Raw genomic sequence first — 18409 nt, 5'->3', positions numbered from 1 at the left:
GACCAGGCTCCCAGAGTGCACAAAAAGAAAAAGTCAGGCTGAGCACCAGCATCCATCTCCCTCTGCTTCCTGACTGTGGATGCCATGTGACCAGCTGCTTCACGCTCAGCTGCTGTCCTTCTCTGCCATGATGGACTGGACCCTCAAACTGTGAGCCAGAAGATGCCCTCCCCACTTAAGTTTTTGTTTGTTTGTTTTGTTTTGCAAGTACTTCGACACAGCAGTAAGTAAGTATTTGACATGGAGGGCATACGTGGCCTTGCAGACACTGTGACATCAAGGGCTCTTCCCGTTCCCAAATACTTAAACTCAATAAAACATGTTCAAGTACTTGCTTCTCAAGTCCTCAAATACAAAACTGATGAAGACAGTGTATGGACCCTGCAACAACAGGAGCAGGACAGGCACCAGTTGCACAGTTGCTCTTAGCTTCCTCTCTTCCTCTCCACATTTTCTGAGGTCACATCCATCCTAGAGGAAGCTTCTTTTCAACACGGTTCCTAGGCCCCAATCCTTACCAGCTCCAGAACGTAGCTTCCTGGAGAAGCCCTGCTCAGTCATCCTACCTCACAACAATATCACATTGCTCCATTGCTATTTTATGTGTGTATAACCTTGCCCTAATTATCCAGTGTACTGAAGGTATGGAGTGTACCTAAACATATGGATACAAAGGCGGGAGCATGGGGTTGATTATTACACATTTAATTTGTGGGCTAGGGATGTGGCTCAGTTAGTGGAGTGTTTGCCCAGTGTGTACAAAACCCTGGGCTGCATCCCCCAGCATCCCATAAACTTGGTGTGGTATCTCAGGTCTATAATCCACTGGGAAGTAGAGGAATAAGGATAAGAAGTTTGGAATTGCCAGTTTGGTGCCACACATCTTTAATCCCAACACTTGGGAGGTATTGACAGGTAGATCCTGAGAGTTCAAGACCAGTCTGGTCTACAGAGTGAGTTCTAGGACAGCCAGAGCTACAGAAAGAAACCCTATCTTGAAAACCTAGATAGATGAGAGTCTTGGCTGAATAAGACCAGCCTAGGAAACGTGAGACCAGGTGGTAGTTTGTCCCTAATAGTCTTTGGCATTAGGATAATCTGTCTCCAGTTGATGGCACTGTTTGGGGAGGTTGAGAAGGTGTGGTCTTGCTGGAGGAAGTGTATCACTGGGAGCAGGCCTTGAGTGTTTAAGGACTAGAGCTATTTCTAGGAAACTCACTCTATTTCTTGCTCTAATTCAAGATCTGAACCCTCAGTTTCTGTTCCACTCCCATGCTGGCTGTCACTCTTCCCTGCCTTCTCTAAGTTGTCTTGGTTATGGTGTCTTATCAAAGTACCAGGAAAGCAACTAATATACAGCTTGTCTCAAAACAAAATAATTGTGATCCTGAATTCACTATTTCTTAAATTTAAAAAACTCAACATCATACTAATTTTTTTTCTTTTTTAAAACTATGTATATGTGAGTGAGTATGTACACGTGGGTGCAGATGCTCACAGAGACAAGAAGAGGGCACCAGGGGCCCTAGAACTGGCGTTACAGGTGATTATGAGTGACCCACCATGGGAAGGAACTGGGAGCTGAACTTGGGTCCTTCACAAGAGCAGTGCATACATCCAATCAGCGAGCCACCCTGCCAGCTCTTCATTCTGCGGTTTGCATTATATTAAATTCACTAAATATTGGAAGCACATCCGTGGTGGCCCCTATAAAGATGCTTCAATCTGAGTCACTAGCTTCCAGAACGAGCCCCTCAGACCCTTGTTAGCTGACTTAAAGTAGCACAGGACCCAGGTCCAGCAAGTATCCCACTTGAAAGCATTTACACCATGGCATTCCTGAGTTCACCCACGATGCCGTGCCCTAGGATCTGACACTCAGGAAAAGCAGCCTCTCTCTATATCCTGGTTGCAGACTTGGACAGCTAAAGGCCACAGGGTCACACAGCAGGGAGAGAGTGATGGCATAAAATCTAACTAGATCATGGGCTCATCATAGAAGAACAAACCTAAAAACAGGAAGAAAACCATCCTGCGGGCTTAGAAAATGGCTCAGGAGGTAAAGTGCTTGTCTCAAGCCCACAAGGACTTCATATACACATAAAAGCACCTGCAGTCTCAGAGCTGGGTAGGTAGGGACAGGGGGAACCTTGGGGCCAATCAGGACAGCCTAATCAGCGATCTGGCCAATTAGAGACCCTGCCTCAAATAAAACTGAAAGCAATTGAGGAAGGCATCCAATGTTGGCTCCTAACCTCCACACACATGCAGAAGAATAAGTAGCACATATCTATACACACACACATACACAATGGGAGGGGAAGAGGAAGAGACACCATTCCATCTTTCAAATCAGATACCACATAACCATGATGACGTCAGGCAGGAGCTCTCCACAAACTCCCCCAACCCCCCACCCCGTGGGAGTGGGCGTTGAGAGCAGAGCCTGGAGAGGCACAGCGCCCACTTATTAATAAGCAGCTCAACACAGTGGGAGGTTTCCTTGTCTAATTACAGAAACTGATGGAAATGGCAGGGAAGACAGGATTTATGGCCTAGATGACACTGTCTCTGTGTTGTAATTAAAAGTTATTTTTCACACTTTGGTGAGATGCTGGGATTATTTGAAATATAGTTTGTGAATTAAAACTTTCACAATGGCAAAAAGCCAGAGAAAAAGGTAATCCACCCAGCTTGCCTAATGCGAAGCATTCACTGTTTTGACACCGGGAAAGGTAGGAAAGGGGAGAGAAAAATCTCTCCCACTTTTAGGTCCATGAGAAAAGAGGTTCAGGTCACAGGAAAAGAAGGGAGAGGAAACAGCCTTTATGTATCACTTTGTTTGTTGATTATACCCCAGTGTGGCCTGGAACTGGCCCTGTGGCTGTGAGTAACCTTGAGTTTCTGATCACACAACTTCCTCCCCAACCTAAATACAAGTGCAGAGAGGGTGGTGTGCACTGCCACTCCCTGTTTTAGGCATTGCTGGGGATAGGACCCAGGGCTTCCTGGATGACAAGCAATCACTCTGTCAGCTGAACTCCATCCCAGCCCCCTAACCCAGACACTGTTGCATATGCCAGAAAGATTTTGCTGAAGGGACCCTGTTATAGCTGTCTCATATGAGGCTATGCCAGTGCATGGCAAATACAGAAATGGATGCTCACAGTCATCTATTGGATGGAATACAGGGCCCCCAATGGAGAAGCTAGAGAAAGTACCCAAGGAGCTAAAGGGGTCTGCAACCCTATAGGTGGAACAACAATATGAACTAACCAGTATCCCCAGAGCTCGTGTCTCTAGCTGCATATGTAGCAGAAGATGGCCTAGTCGGCCATCATTGGGAGAGAGGCCCCTTGGTATTGCAAACTTTATATGCCCAGTACAGGGGAATGTCAGGGCCAAGAAGTGGGAGTGGGTGGGTAGGGGAGCAGGGCGGAGAGAGGGTATAGGGAACTTTCGGGATAGCATTTGAAATGTATATAAAGAAAATATCTAATAAAAAATAAATGAAAAAACAAAAAACAAAAAAAACCCCTAGAAGTAAAATAGCTACTTCACCTAGTAAATAAATAAATAAATAAATAAATGCATATAAACACATATGTGTGTGTGCACACACGTGCATATATGTATGTATGTGTGCGCGTGTGCTGCACATGCGCATGGGGGATAGGGGGCATTTTGCCTGCATGTATGTATGTATACCATGTGCTTGCCTAATGCCTCAAGAGGCCATAAGAGGGCATCAAATGCCCCCAGAACTGGAGTTATAGACAGTTGTGAGCCATCATGTGGGTGCTGGGAATTAAACCCAAGTCCTCTGGAAGAGGACTGAGCCATCTGTCTCTCCAGCCCTTTAGTTTATCTTCTAATCACAGTCAGGGAATGTCACATATGAAAAGTCCAGACAGCTTGTTCACAAGCACTTATCCAAAGTGCCCCACCCCTACAGTGGATATACTACAGTCATCCCTTTGAGGAATTAGGGCTCACACACAAACAGGCCAGGAGTGGACTCCAAGGTGTTGTAATCTGAAGGTGGACCCAATGCAGCTGTGGACGAGCCTTTGGTTCAAGACTCAGGTTGTGCTGGTAACCATTTCCTTCTCTTGTCTGAGATCCCATTGTTAAAACGGGGCAGGGCAGGTAGGATACATCCCTGTGGATATCACATGAGTACAGTGTTCATGGCACCTGGCTGGAAGGCTTTTCCACCTCGTCTGGTGCTCCACATGTACACAAGCATTCTGTGCAGTGGCAACGGTATCTTAGCAAGGTGGGGAGAGAAGCTACCACAGGCAATGAACAGCAAGTCGCCTTAACTTCCAGGATCTTGGGGTTTCCATCTATCATGCTGGCTACCTAGCATTTATTTTTATTTCTTGAGACAGACTCTCACACAGCCCAGGCTGTGCCGCGGCTGTGTGACCCTCCTCTGTGGAATGAGAAATTTTTTTACATTCTTCCATCTTTTTCCCCTTTTTTTCCTGTGAGTTTAACCATTTGTGTCTGTCCGCTGCCGCAGAGAATTTCTTTCATGCTCTGTTACAAAACAGCGCTACCTCATCATCTGTTAAAATTCTCCCTCTTACAGCCTGGGAGGGGCTCAGACTCAGTGAGTAGCTGAAGATGACCTTGAGCTGCTCGGTGACCTCCACTCTCACAGGCTGGGATCGCAGGAGTCCATGTCCACACTAGGTTTACTAACAGCGAGCAGGCTTTTGCATCTGACAGGAGTTGGGAAGGGAGAGTACTCATCTGGTGGGAGTTGTTCTGATAACCTCTATGCTTCCTTTCATCTACATTCTGAATCTTATCAGCACAATACTGGGAGCTCTTTATCTGCCTGGGTGTCGGAGAATTCACCAGTTATTCGGAGACAACCATAGAGGTCTCCCAATATCTGTTATTAAAAAATATATGTAAAACCTGCCTTCATGACAGTCATGTCAAGTTCATGGAATTTTTATTGCACCAGTAAGAACCTTGGTGCTGTGGTTTTCCGAAGGGTTCATTCCCATGGCTGGGCATGGAACCGCCATCCTTACCTGCCACATTAATTTTCTCAAGCGATACCAAGCTGGGGACAGCCGTGGTGGAGTTGGTGGAGTTCGCTCCTGTGCCGTTGACCAGATTGTCCACCTTTGACTCGAGCTTGCCAATGCGCTGCAGGATGTTATCCAGCAAGACGGCGAGCGTTTTCTTCAGATCTGGGAAAGGAGAAAAGAGAAAACTGAAAACTGCTGCAGGCTCTGCCATGCATGGCCAACCTATGGCCTGCGTGCACCCTGGATACGTTCCAACATAGCCCAACATGAACTCATAAACATAAAACATTGGGAGATATATATATATATTGCAGCATTTTCTTTGGTAACTTTATCGTATGGCGTCTGAGCATGAACTCTGCAGATGAGAACGTTTTGAACCACAAAGTAAAAAAATTGGACAGAGGCAGGTGAGATCGCCCAATAGCTAATACCACTTCCTGAGTAAGAGGGAGGGCCTGAGTTCAGATCCCTAACACTCACATAAAAAGCCGTGCGTGGCCACACAGGCCTGTGCCCCCCTGAGTTAGGAGTAGAGGGGCTGGGAGGAAAGGGAAAGGACTGTTGAGCTTGCTGGCTGTCAGCATGGCTTTGGGTTCCCTTGTTACCTTGCCCCAAGAGTGTAAGATAAAGAAAGGAGAGAACAGGACACCCAGCATCGCCCTCTGATTTGCCCACTCACACACGTGACAGGTACCTCCTCAGTACCACAAACAAGCCACAAAAGTCTTAAATGTTTCTGAAGTGGCTGACCTCCCCTAAAATGAGCACATCTCGGCGATAGCAGGAACCGCCTTCTGTCAGGCCAGACTCCAGCAAACTAGCCAGTCTGTGTGAAAGCGAGTCTGAGAAGGAGTGAGGCTGTGAGATTATTTCCAGACAGGTCCAGAGGGAGGAACCTTTTTGCCATGGCCCATCCCACCTCAGCCCTGCAGGGATTTCTCTTCCACAGGGTGCTGTGGCTAAGGACACACAGAGATGATCTGAAGGTGTAGCCGGGCCTCACGGCAGCTTCAGAATGAAGTTCACTGTTATTTTTACTCTCTAGCATATTCTATTTAGATTTTTTTTCATATTTGATATAGGGTCTATGGAACTCCAGGCTGGTTTTGCACTTACTACATAGTTAATAATGGCCTCAAACTCCTGATCCTCCTGCCTCTACCACCTGAGGGCTGAGATTACAGGTGTGTGCTATCTCTTTATGTGGAACTGGGGTTGTATGTGGCTAGGCAAGCCTCCTACCAAATGAATCACACCATTGGGCCTCAACATTTTTATTATTCTTTTAGGATTTCACTCATGTATGCAATGACATATGACCATATCCACACACACTTGCCCCCCTCCAACTCTTTAGGTTGTATCCCCCAACACAACATAACTTCATGTCTCCTCCTCTCTTTCTCTCTTTCTCTCCCTCCCTCCCTCCCCCCTCTTTATATGTGCATGGGTGTGGGGTTGCCTAGCTACAATGGGCACGCATATTCTCAAAGGAGTATGATGTCCCTCTCCCAGCAGCTAGCCACCGGCTCCTCTGTAAGCCATGGGGAGGCAGAACACTTCTCTCATATATTCCTGGACAATTTAATTTTTAAAAAAGGGATGTATTTCTATTGGCTATTGACAGGGATAATTCTATGTTCGGAGCCATGCTGGAGAACCTGACCTTAACTATAATCAGATTTGGGAAAACAACTAGAGTCACCACTGTTCGAAAATATTTATTAAACTAGTAAGGATGAGGTTGTATTCTAAAGGCTAAGGACATTCCCTTGTGGCGCTTACATTGAAAGAGTGGAGTCCCTCTCTTAGATGTTGTACTGTCAGACATTTCCACCAAGCTTCACCTGGGTCAAGAAACAAGCTCCTTGGGACACACATGAGCCTGTAATGAGCATGGACAGTCTGTGAGAACACTCAGTGTGGGAACCACCCTGCATTACGGGATACAAGGCAGTGAGGAGGCCCTAAAGCAACAACATACAAAGAAGAAACGCAAGCACTGAGGAGATGGAGCTGGAGAGATTGTTCAGTGGTTAAGGGCACATTCTGCTCTTGCAGAGGAAGCCTAGTTTGGTTGTCCGCACCCACACTGGGCAGCTCACAACCACCGGAACCTTTAGCTCCAAAAGGTCTGACATCCTTTTCTGAACCCCACAGGCACGTACGCTCATGTAGCACACACACACGTGAAGAAATACTAAACAAACAACAAGAAACGAGAGAGATGGGAAAGAGGAAGAGGAGGGGAAAGAAGGGAAGAGGAAGAGGGGGAGACAGACAGACAGATTGGGTAGGGGTGGGGACAGAATACACAAAGAGGATGCAAAGCCTGGCCTCTATTTTTACAAATACACACAGTGCCCAGCACACTGCGGCACTCAATGAATATGCTTTATATGAGCAAATTAACAAAACAGATCAACTATCACCTACAAGAACAAACAATTGTCCTCACATAAATTATAGCTTCCCAGGTGATAAAAGCATTTCTCACCTTTTTAAAAAGGTGCTAACAGCTTTATTGCGGATTTTAAGAACGGTGGAATATTAGGCTATGTTACATTTAATGGTAAGCCCCATTTATTTAAGGATACTATGTGATGCAGGGTAGTTCTGATGGAGTTTAATAAGAAAATTAGGACACAAATATTCCTTCCAATTTCTAGCATATTTTTATATTTATCATGGTGTTTTACGGTTATAGTAGCAGTAAGATGTGCCCTCAGCAGGATTACAGTTTCTAATTACTAATGAACTTTAAATTTTCTCTTCGTACTTCCAAAGTCTTGGTGGTAAAAACTGAAGCCCAACATTACTACCCAAATTTCCCATGTTCCTACAATTCACCGTACACAATAAGGAAGAGAACGGGTGGTCGAGAATATTTAGAACACCCCTCTGGGGAAGGGAGTGCTGCTTTTCAAGCCAAGAACTCTTGGGTTAGTGCTGAGATCAATTAGACTGCAGCGGAACAGGTGCCCTCAGAGCATCTGGAAGTTGTCATTTCCAGGAAGCCATGACAGCACACAGTAGAAAGGACGAGAAGGCTCAACCAAGATCAGGATGGTGAAGGAGTTAGCAGAGCTGTTTCTTTGTGTGGGTTAATGTTGGCTACCAGGATCCCTGGTACTAAAAAGGCACATCTCTGTACCTCTGTGAGCAGGGGTTGTACATTAGGTCAACTGAGGTCAACCTGGTGTCCAGGAAGGGCCCTCAGAAGACACAGTGGCTCTGCTGGTAGATTGGGGTTCTCAGGCGCATGACCTAGATCCTCAGGAGAGATTGGCAACCCATGATTTCCTTCATCAAACTAATCATTATTTGAGAAATTACCAAGAAAGGCTGTATATGGGAGCTCTCCTTCCCCTGACCCCATCTGCCCTGGGCCAAGCACTCCTTGGGGTCCACTTACTGCTTCAGGACAGGAGGGAGAGACAAGAGAATCCTGGGAAACCCAACTGATTGGCCTGGCGAGAAAGACATGCTGCCTCAAACAAGGACGAAGAAAACATCCCCCAAGGCTGTCCTCTGATTTCTACATGTATGCCATGGTATGTACTTACAAAAGCACGCACACACACACACACACACACACACACACACGGAGTGGGAGGGGGGCAGGAGCAACAAAACACGAGCAGAGTTAAGACCCAGGCAGCCGGTACTCAACATACTCTTCTGTAGCATTACCAGGCCCCATTTTAAGAAGGATCTGTAAAAGTCAGCCAAAAGTTCTGGGCAAGGCCAAGGCTTGCAGTTCACCTGCGAGGGACAGTGACCATGTTTCAACCACACAGAAGTGCATATGCAATGAGCCAAGGATTGACATCCAAACTGCCAAAGATAATTTCCTTCTCTGCTTGGCTCCGATCTCAAATCCCTTTCTGCCAAGGCTGCCCCAGAGATAGAACATGGACGAGAGCTGCTGAGCAGCCTCGCTCACAGCAGCAGAGAATAGGCAAAGACGGGGCACTAATGAGTAAGGAAGGTGTTAATGAAAAGAGAATTAACTTCGGCCCCCTATAGCCATTGGCTGCTGGGAATGTCAAGTCCCATCACTTACATGTCTTAAAATTAATTTTAAAATGACCTTTCCATGGAAAGACACTATAGTCTCGTGTGTGTGTGTGTGTGTGTATGTGTGTGTGTGTGTGTGTGTGTGTGTGAATAGTTGTTATTTATATCAGAGGAGAGCTGGGAAAGAGTCAAACACTGCAGGAGAAAGACTGGGTTACTTTATCCAATCTGTAAGCTAGACCACTAGGCAGATACTGGCTTTGCCGCATCATCTGTGTTTACTGCCAATGGCAATTCATATGAGGTTGATAACGATGTGGCTACCAAATGACTTAACAGCATGAAAAAAACACCACAAAGGCAAGCTTTCTGTTGTATATAAATACCACCCCGATTTCTAAAAAGGAACATGCACATGTATACATTTGTCTACACACACACACACACCAGCATTTATAAAAGACTGGAGGAGGGCTGTGAATGTGGCTGAGTTGGTAGACAGCTTGCCTATATGCACAAAGCCCTGGGCTGGGCCCCAGCACCATAGGACCTAGGTTCATCAGTGTACGCCTGTAATGCCAGCATCCAGGACACAGAGGCAAGAGAATCAGAAGCACAAGTCATCCTTGGCTCCACAGTGAATTCTAGGCCTGCTTGAGACACGAGGGCCCTTAGAGGAAAGGAAAGAAAGTCGGGCAAGAAGTAAACTCTGTTATCACTGGTAAGATCTGAATCTGGAACCAAAGCTTTCGTTCTCTATATTTCCTCATGTGCTCTCAATTTTCTACAAAACTTCACGCCATCTTCAGGTCACATAAGCATAAAATGATGCCATTTTAAATTTGCAGGCAGTAAAGTGCTCTCTACCCTCAGAAGACGGCTTTAATATCAAGGGAGAGGAACCTCTCAAGAGCGTCTCAGTGGCACACACTGCTCTGCTCGTTCGATTTTTCCCAACACAGGGTCTCATGTAGTCCACGTTGCCCTCAACTCTCTCCGCAGCCTATAGCACCAAGGATGGCGTTGGACTCCTTATCCTCCTGCCTCTGCCTTCTAGTGCTGGGGTGGCAGATGAGCACCACCATATCTGTTTGGTGTTTTAATTTGGGGTGTTTCTGCTTTGGTCTTGTTTTGGTTTTTTTCGGGGAGTTGTTTGCTTTGTTTTGTTTTGTTTTGTTTTGTTTCTGCATGTGGCAGTGCTTAAACCGAAAGCTCTCTGAATGCTACGCTAGGCAGCCTCTTAGTTTTCAAGTCCAGTTCCTTCAATGATGAACTGTAACCTGTACTTGAAATAAATCCTTTCCTCCCCTAAGTTGCTTTTGGTCTCAGTGTTTTTTCACAGCAACAGAAACTAGGGCACACACAGAATCCAAAGGTTGAACATCCGAGCCCTGGCCACTAGGTAACCAATTGAGTAACACTAATAAATGTTTCCCACCCAGTTTGGTGTAGGGATAAATGCTGTCCCCTCTGATCCCTGTAGCTGTGCCATGAGCTGAGAGAAGTCCACACCCACTACATCCTGAGGCTCGTCGCTTGCCCAAAGTCACACATCTGGCATGGAGCAGGCTCATCTCCCAACCCACATGGAAACGGTCTCTATGGGCTTTTGACAGTAAACAGTTGCCGTATCAAGATCACCCATAATAACTACTTGGAGCATCCTGGATGTGGAGTCTACATGGAATCCCTTCCACTTCCTGCCTTGCTAAAAACAGGACTGTGATTCTCTAAGTCATCCCAGCTGCCGGAACACCACACAGACACAGAACCTGTGGTGAGGAGGGGTGGGATGCCACTCTTCATCTCTAACTCCTACTATGTGCTGGCAAAGCCTGGAAACAGAGACCATGTTTGCTGTCTGTCCACACGGGGGAGGAGGATGGCCCATGAGAACAGTGAATTCCTGCTGTTAGGTGGCCTGAAGTTAGGAAGGAGGAGAGCCAAGGTGGTGAGGCCCTCCTGTGAGGACGTCTGGCAGACTTCTCAAACTGAGAATGAGCAAGGAGGGAGGAAAGAAGATACAGAAGCCAGATCATTGGAAATCACTCATCCAAAACCCAGAACAAGAGTGAGATGAGCCGGGAACTCCTGAGGCCTGGATCACTGTGGTATGAGGTCTGTCAGGCTTGTTCTGAGAAGAGTGAAAAGAGACAGGACCGTGGCAGGCTCTCAACACCAGCTAAGGAGAGGGGCCCTGAGATGCATCCCTTCCTTAAGCCCAGTGTGGGAGAAAAGGCTCCAACTGTGCCGCTGAATGTCCAGCACAGCACAGCAGGAAACGCCCCCAAGCCTCCAAAGAGGTCCCAGGGTGCCAAGCAGTCCTTCCTTAAACTGCATCCTTGGAGAAAGAACAAGGTCTCCTGAGACAAGTCCTGGAGCCTATCCTCCTCCTCCTGGTCTTGCTGCAGTAACAATGTATTTTTCCTGCAAGGGCAGGGACTATCTGCTTGTAGCATGGTGGTTTCCCAGGAGAGTCCACAAAAGTCCTAGCCCTCACTAACAGTTTCCTGGGTCCTATTTGTAACAACAGAGGCAAGAAGACAAAAGGGAGGGGGCACTTTTCAAGACTTGCAACTTTGTTTCACCTTTTTTTTTTCCTCCTAGGACAATGGAAAGAGAAGCCTTGTAAGAGCTCTTATGTGCAGCTCAGAAGTCATCTGGGGCTGTGCAGTGCAGGGTGGAGCCAACATCCTAGACATATATATCCAGGCTGAAGAGGCAGCACCAGCCCAAAGCACTCAGGGCTGCTCCGTGCAGACTGCTGACCAAATCCCAGAGCTGACTCCCTCACCTCACTGTCACCACCATGCAGCCCTCCAAGGGGTGCCAGGGGAACCTCCAGCATTCATTTCCACAGCACCCTCTCCTCCAAACATTCGCACTGGGTTTTGTACCTCACAGCACGTGAGCCCTCCAGTATCCCCAGTGGACATCTGTCTCCTGCAGTGCATGCTCTGCCCAAACTTCTCCCCTTTGTCCTTCAGCTACACAAACACTCCCAGGACTCGATCCCAGGACCACAGAGACACTTGTATGGCCCTGTTTATTAGATGCCCACCAACCCATAAATAGATAATGAAAACAAGGCATACATACACAAAGAGATTTCATTCATTAAGCTATAAAGAAACGTGGAAATCGTGGGACAGTAAGTGGATCTGGATATTACTGTATTAAGTGAGGTGATGCAGACTCAGAAAGACAAATACTACGCCTGCCCCCAAATACAGAGCCTAACTTTTAATGTATATGTGTGAGTGCCTGTGTGTGTATGTATTAATGTATACGTATGTGTGAAGAGAGAGAGAGAGAGAGACAGAGAGAGAATGTGTGCATATGAGTGTAGGCTATGAAACTGGGAAGAGGATCGTGGAAGGGAAGAAGGTGTTAAGGGTGGGGAAGGGCAAGAGACACAGGGGACCTGAAGGCAGAAAGGAAGCTGTGGGGTGGGGGATGGGAGGGACAAAGGGAAACAGACGCATGAGGAAGAAAAGAGGGGGAGGAGAACCATCAAAACCAAACTTTGAAACTATCATAATGAAACCTAATAGTCTGTATGATAATTCAAATACATTAATTAAGAGATACACCAGGAGAGGTGGCTTCTCTCACCACTCAAGGCAAAGAAGTCCCTTGGGGATTTTTATTTTAAAGGTGCCTGTGTGTGTGCACGCGCGTGTGCATGCATATGTGTGTGTGTGTGTGTGTGTGTGTGTGTGTGTGTGTAGGTGTGTAGGTGTAGGTATGTACACTTGAGTGCAGTTGTCTTCAGAGGCCAGAGTGAGACCCTGGACCCTCTGGAGCTGGGGTGACAGATGGTTCTAAGCCACCAAGTGAGGATGTTGGAAGAACAGAAAACGTAATTGCCGAGCCATCTCTCTGGCCCCTCCTGGACTTTTATTTTTTTATTTTTTTTTATAAACCAAATCCTCTCTTTGCCATTTTTCTTCATGGAAGAAGTGATTACTCCCTGACATTCCCCCCGCTTTTATGAAGGGCAGGGAATCCACAGGAGTAGAAGAATCCTTCTTCCACCATAAACACGAAACAGTTTGGGCCTTTAACAAAGCACAGCAGACAGAAGCCAGCAGAATCCAAGACATAACAGGCGACAGAACCTAGAGGCCAAGAGAGACCAGGAAAGTGGTCTGTGGGTGGGAGTGAGCTAGGAGAGGCTCATGGCTATGTTAGTCTGAACTAGGAATGTCTCCGGAGTAAAGTACGCCAGTGTCCAGTGAGGCAGGAGGACAAGACAGGGTCACTAAGGTGTAGCTGGACTGCAGAGAGGATATCACTGTTCTTAATTTATCAAAATGAGAGCACGGAAGTGGCCCAGGTCTGGCCTTCAGTAAGAGAGAACCACCGGGGTTAGGAATGTGGGTCAAGCAGCCCAAGAAAGATTGGGTCACCTCAGAAACAAGAACAGCATTGACTGATGTGAATGACAGCAGCTATGAGCCCAGACAGGCCCAGCCCATGCTGTGCTGGCCTGAGGTAAGCAGGTGTGGCTGGAAGGTAGGAGCCCACACCCCTGCACCCCAAGGATGAATGCCCCACTGTTCCACACAGGCTACTGGGGACTTTCCAGCAACACATTTGAATGACCAAGTCCCAAAAGGAGTTCAGAAGTCTCTCTTCATTCTGCTTTCTGTTCCTTATTCCTTAAAAACCGAAGCAAGATAGAAAAACAGGAAAAACTGTCATGCGCAAGTCAAGAATTCCAGAACAATTAACCTGTACTGCCAAGGTTGCTGACATGGGGATAATATTTCTGTCACATACATATTTTGTGTTAAACTAACAATGGACTAGGCTGAGGCCTGAAGGTTTGTCCTTGGATACAGCTCCATCCATCTCCTCCAGTGACTAGGACACTTGTATTCTCATAAGTTTTATTTACAAAATTGGGCAGCAAGGAGGATTCAACCACGAGCCGTAAGTCACTGACTTCCTCGCATCAAAAGAATCCTGGGTAGTTGCTGAATCCCTAGTGGGAGTGACCAGAGATTGGGCTATGGTGACTGGAGAAGGAACAATTTGGAAGGTTTCAGAAGTTTCAGTTGTGTGAAATGACTGTTGGTGTCACCATGTTTCTAAGCAATTGAATAAGTTATTAAACAATTGAGAGTGGCCATGTTCCAACAAAACTTCATTTATACCAATAAGCAGCAGTCTGAATTTAGCCCATAGGCCAAACCTTGCTCAACACTGTTCTAAGGTCTACAAATGGGATTATAATGAAGTAGCAATCACTTTAAAAAATCAACTATTAAAATTCGTCAAACACCAAAGTTCTACTTATAGCATACCAAGATCCTCTGACCCTTCCCATGTGGGAATGGGAGGAGAGGCCTGTCACTTTTCTATACTCTGACAATTTCATACATGTACATAATATATTTTGGTCATTTTGACACATACCCCATCTCCCCCCGCCCCCTATTTCCCCTCCACTCCTACCAAATCCCTTCATTCTTGAAATTTTTATTTCAGACAACTAATAGGGTCCTTTTAAGCTAAACACAGATCCTGAACACGTAGGACTGATTGTTCATTCTTTCAGGGCAAATGTCTTGGCAGCCCACCAAACATGGTCTGTGTCTGTGGCAGATAATGAAGGGTCTGCAAATAGATGAGCCACACAGCCCAGCTAAGCCACCCAACATCCCAGAGTTTCAGTATCTTACCCGAGACAGGATCTCAGGTAGCTCAGGCTGACCCCCCAAATTCCCGTGTAGCCAAAAGTGACTCTGGATTCCTGATCTTCCTGTCTCCACCCACCAGAGCTGCCTACCTGTCAATGTCACCAGTGGTGGCAAATTCAAGGAGAGGTTGGGGTCACTTGGATGTCTCTCTAGATTTCTCAGGACTAGCACTAGATCACACCTTGCTAACACCACCCTGCCACTTAGGTGCCAGTGTGTAAAATCCCAAGCCAAAGAAACAGTGAGGTTGCTAAACTCAAGACTCAAAAGCCAAACAAACATACCAGTTATCTACTTTAGAATATATTTATCATCATCGTATTTGTCAAAACTAGGGAGAGGTTACTGGTATCTTCTGTTAAAAGCTTATACTATGTGTACTATGTGTAATCTTTAAGGGTTAATGGGAAACAGCCCATTCCTCTCCCTTCTCCCCTCCTGCTTTTATCTAGCAGGTGGTTCTAAGCTGTATAATTAAGCCACCTAAGCAGAAGTCCACGAGGGAACCACATCAAGTCAGGGAGTGACCAAGCAAGCAGTGTTCTTTCATGGTTCCTTCACCCAGGTTCCTGCCTCCACTTTCCTCAAAGATAGATTGGACTCTGAGCTAGAAGTGTAAGTCAAATAAATTCTTCCCTTCCCTAAGTTGCCTTTGGTCAGAGTGCAACTTATGACCAAAACAGCAACAGAAGAAAATTAAAATACCATGTAAGTAAAATTATACCGAAGTAGATTTATCTAACCTAAATAGCAACAGAACCAGGAAACCCTGTCTCAGTAGACCTCACCATAGGATGGTCCCAAATACCTCAAACGCACACATTCTAGTAAGTTCCAGAAACTCAGCTCCAAAAACCACTCGGCTTGGCTCTTAGAAATGCAATGTCCTGTGATGACAAGCACACGGTGGGAATTCCAACACAAGACTGAGACAGGTGTGTGTGTGTGTGTGTGTGTGTGTACCTGCATGTGCACACCTATGTGCATGTGGAGAAAGCCAGAGAATACCCTCAACTGTCATTCTTCAAACACCATCCACCTTGCTTGTTTTTGTTTGACAAAGGGTCGCCCACTGATCTAGAGCTCAGCAAGTAGGCTTAGTCAGCCAGCCAGTGCCTCCCGAGTGCTGGGATTATAACAAGCACACCAACTATGCTTGGATTTTTTAAACATGGTTTCTGGGGATTGAATACAGGTCCTCAGGCCCTCTTGTAATCAATTTCCTGGTTTCCCTTTATATTACATACCCCCACCACCACACACACACATACACACACACACGCGCGCGCGCGCGCACACACTCGTCGTGTACTCGGCTAAAAGGCTAAGACCAGGTATATTTTCTCTGGAATATGTTATTTAGCAACACATGATAAAGATAACTGGTAAAACCACAAGTCTATAAATACATAACATGTGTTGGTCTTGCCTATGAAAAAAGTTTGATAAACTGTATTTAGAGGAAACACCTGCTAAGTTGCTGTCCTTCCTGACGAATGTAATTAATGTAGAATTAAAACCTTTAAGACAGCATCTACCACGGGTCACATCACACTTATTCAACACTAACATTCCGTGCTATTCTGTTCTCTCTGGTGGTAACTGATCTCTGAGACCGATAGACAATATATAGGTCAAGTCAATGAGTCATTTGTCTTGTGTACCTAGTGTTGGGTACCTAGTGTTGGTGGTTGGACAGTGGCAGATAAAACAGAGCTTCATGGCTTTAATATATTACATTTAAAAAGGCATTTTATTCAGACGTGTGAAAAGCCAGTGCCTAGTAACACTGACTTTTTACACGGCTGCTGGGGAATCAAACTCAGGTCCTCAGGGTTGCTTGGCAAGCCCTTTACCAACTGAGCCATCCCCCCACAATTACTGCTGATAAATCTTGAAGAGATACATCAAAAGCAGACAGTGTGACCATTCTGATCCTAAGAACTGAGAAAGAACATGGGAGACCCTGAGCTGTAGTAGCGCCCGTCTCTTCATAGACACATACACTTTAGAGCCACGTTTCTGCGGCGCATATGATTCCAACTGCCCAAACGACGCCTACAGCTTCCTGTGTTCTAACTGAGGGCATATCTTTGACTAGGCTGCAAAGCAGAGCGCTAGCTCTCCTACACCATCCCAGCATGCCATCTACAGCAAACACTAGACCCACTGAAGACTGGGTTTGATGGCTCCATTTCCCCTTTGACAACTAACAAGAGCTCACCCCCCTAGAAAACCAGGTCATTCTGAATCCTCAGTGACCACGGCACATCCTGGAAGGCAGAATCTCTACGACGCTATGGCCTGAATTCCACTTGCAATGTTTATTTTAAGTGTCAGTATGTGCACTCTGGCACCGTCTGGGTCATTCGAGATGGCTCAGTGAGTACAGGCACTTGCCATGCAAGCCAGACCAGAGTTCCATCCCTGTGTGGTGGAAAGAGGGAACCAGCTCCTAAAGGCTCTGGGCTCCACTGTGTGCAGTGGTGCATGCACACAGAAACATGAATGGAAATGCACAGATGATAATAATAATAATAATAATAATAATGAATACGACAGAAAAAAATCTATTGCAAAGTTATACACTAAATGCTAATTGTGTATATTGCTCAGAGGACACTTTTATGGGATTTTTCTCTTTTGTTTTCCTGCCTTCAATTTTTTTCTAAATTAAGCATAGCTCTTACTAAAAAAGGAAGATAAATTTCACATACATCATTTTATATATATCTAAAGTTATATGTGTGTGTGTGTGTGTGTGTGTGTGTAGTGCCTCAGGTAGCCAGGCCAACCTCAAACATCCTAGGTAGATGAGGATGGCCCTGAACATCTGATCTTCCTGCCAATAGCACCACCATGCTGGGGTTTCAGGCATGTGCCGCCATGCCCAGATCCAACCATGCATGCTAGGTAAGCTAAGCGATAGTCCCAGCCCTCTTGTGTTATTTTCAAAAGCATGAGGTTCCTGAAATGAGCAATGAGTTGAGCACAGTTAAAGACAAAAGCAATAAAGTCTGGGAAATCAAACATTAATGGTTCGGGGCAGTTCATTAGCTCAACACTGACCTTAACGGCATCCGAGACATCCTCCTCCCCACTGGAGCTAATTACATTTTAAGGACAGATAATGAAAATGTTTGTTTGCACTCTCTGAACACACTCCTGTGAGCAGAACCTAGAAATAAGTTGACAGAGTGGGGACTGGCTATAAATGCAAGCCAGAGAGAGCTCTGGTGCTCTGAGTGGCAGGTCTGGGGTGTCTGTGTATACAGGAGTCCCACCAAGGGTACAGCTTTACCTTTCTAAAAATACAGCTTTGGGCTGGGGAGTTGGCTCTGTGAGTAAAAGGGCTTGTTGGACAAGCCAACAAGGTGTAAGGACCTGAGTTCAGATCCACTGAATCCACATCAAGCCAAACACGGCAGCCTGCATATAGAATCCCCATGTGCCTGTACAGAGATGGAAGGCAGGGACAAGATAATCCCTCAGAAGTTGAGGAGGCAGCTATCCTGGCACGCAGCTGCCAACAAGAGATTGTGCAACAAGAGATTTTACCTTCCCTGCAGGCAAGGTAAAAATGTAAGGACTCACAGCTGAGGTTATCCACTGATTTCTGGCCCAGGC

General features: G+C 46.1%; 1 protein-coding gene across 8 annotated transcripts in view; it reads right to left on the bottom strand.

The window, feature by feature from the left end:
- The window catches only part of Mgat5 (alpha-1,6-mannosylglycoprotein 6-beta-N-acetylglucosaminyltransferase), a 280247-nt gene that overhangs the window by 163486 nt on the left and 98352 nt on the right, over positions 1 to 18409 (bottom strand). For all 8 annotated transcript variants that reach the window (XM_029476546.1, XM_021156480.2, XM_029476555.1 and 5 more), the window contains one exon: positions 5052 to 5213. In XM_029476546.1, coding sequence (XP_029332406.1) covers positions 5052 to 5213 — 162 coding nt within the window. The remainder of the gene's footprint in view (positions 1 to 5051; positions 5214 to 18409) is intronic.

The sequence above is a fragment of the Mus caroli genome, chromosome 1, assembly GCF_900094665.2.
Source record: "Mus caroli chromosome 1, CAROLI_EIJ_v1.1, whole genome shotgun sequence".
NCBI classification, from domain to species: Eukaryota; Metazoa; Chordata; class Mammalia; order Rodentia; family Muridae; genus Mus; species Mus caroli.
Note: the sequence above shows the minus strand (reverse complement) of the source record. Positions and strands in the feature narration are given on the sequence as shown.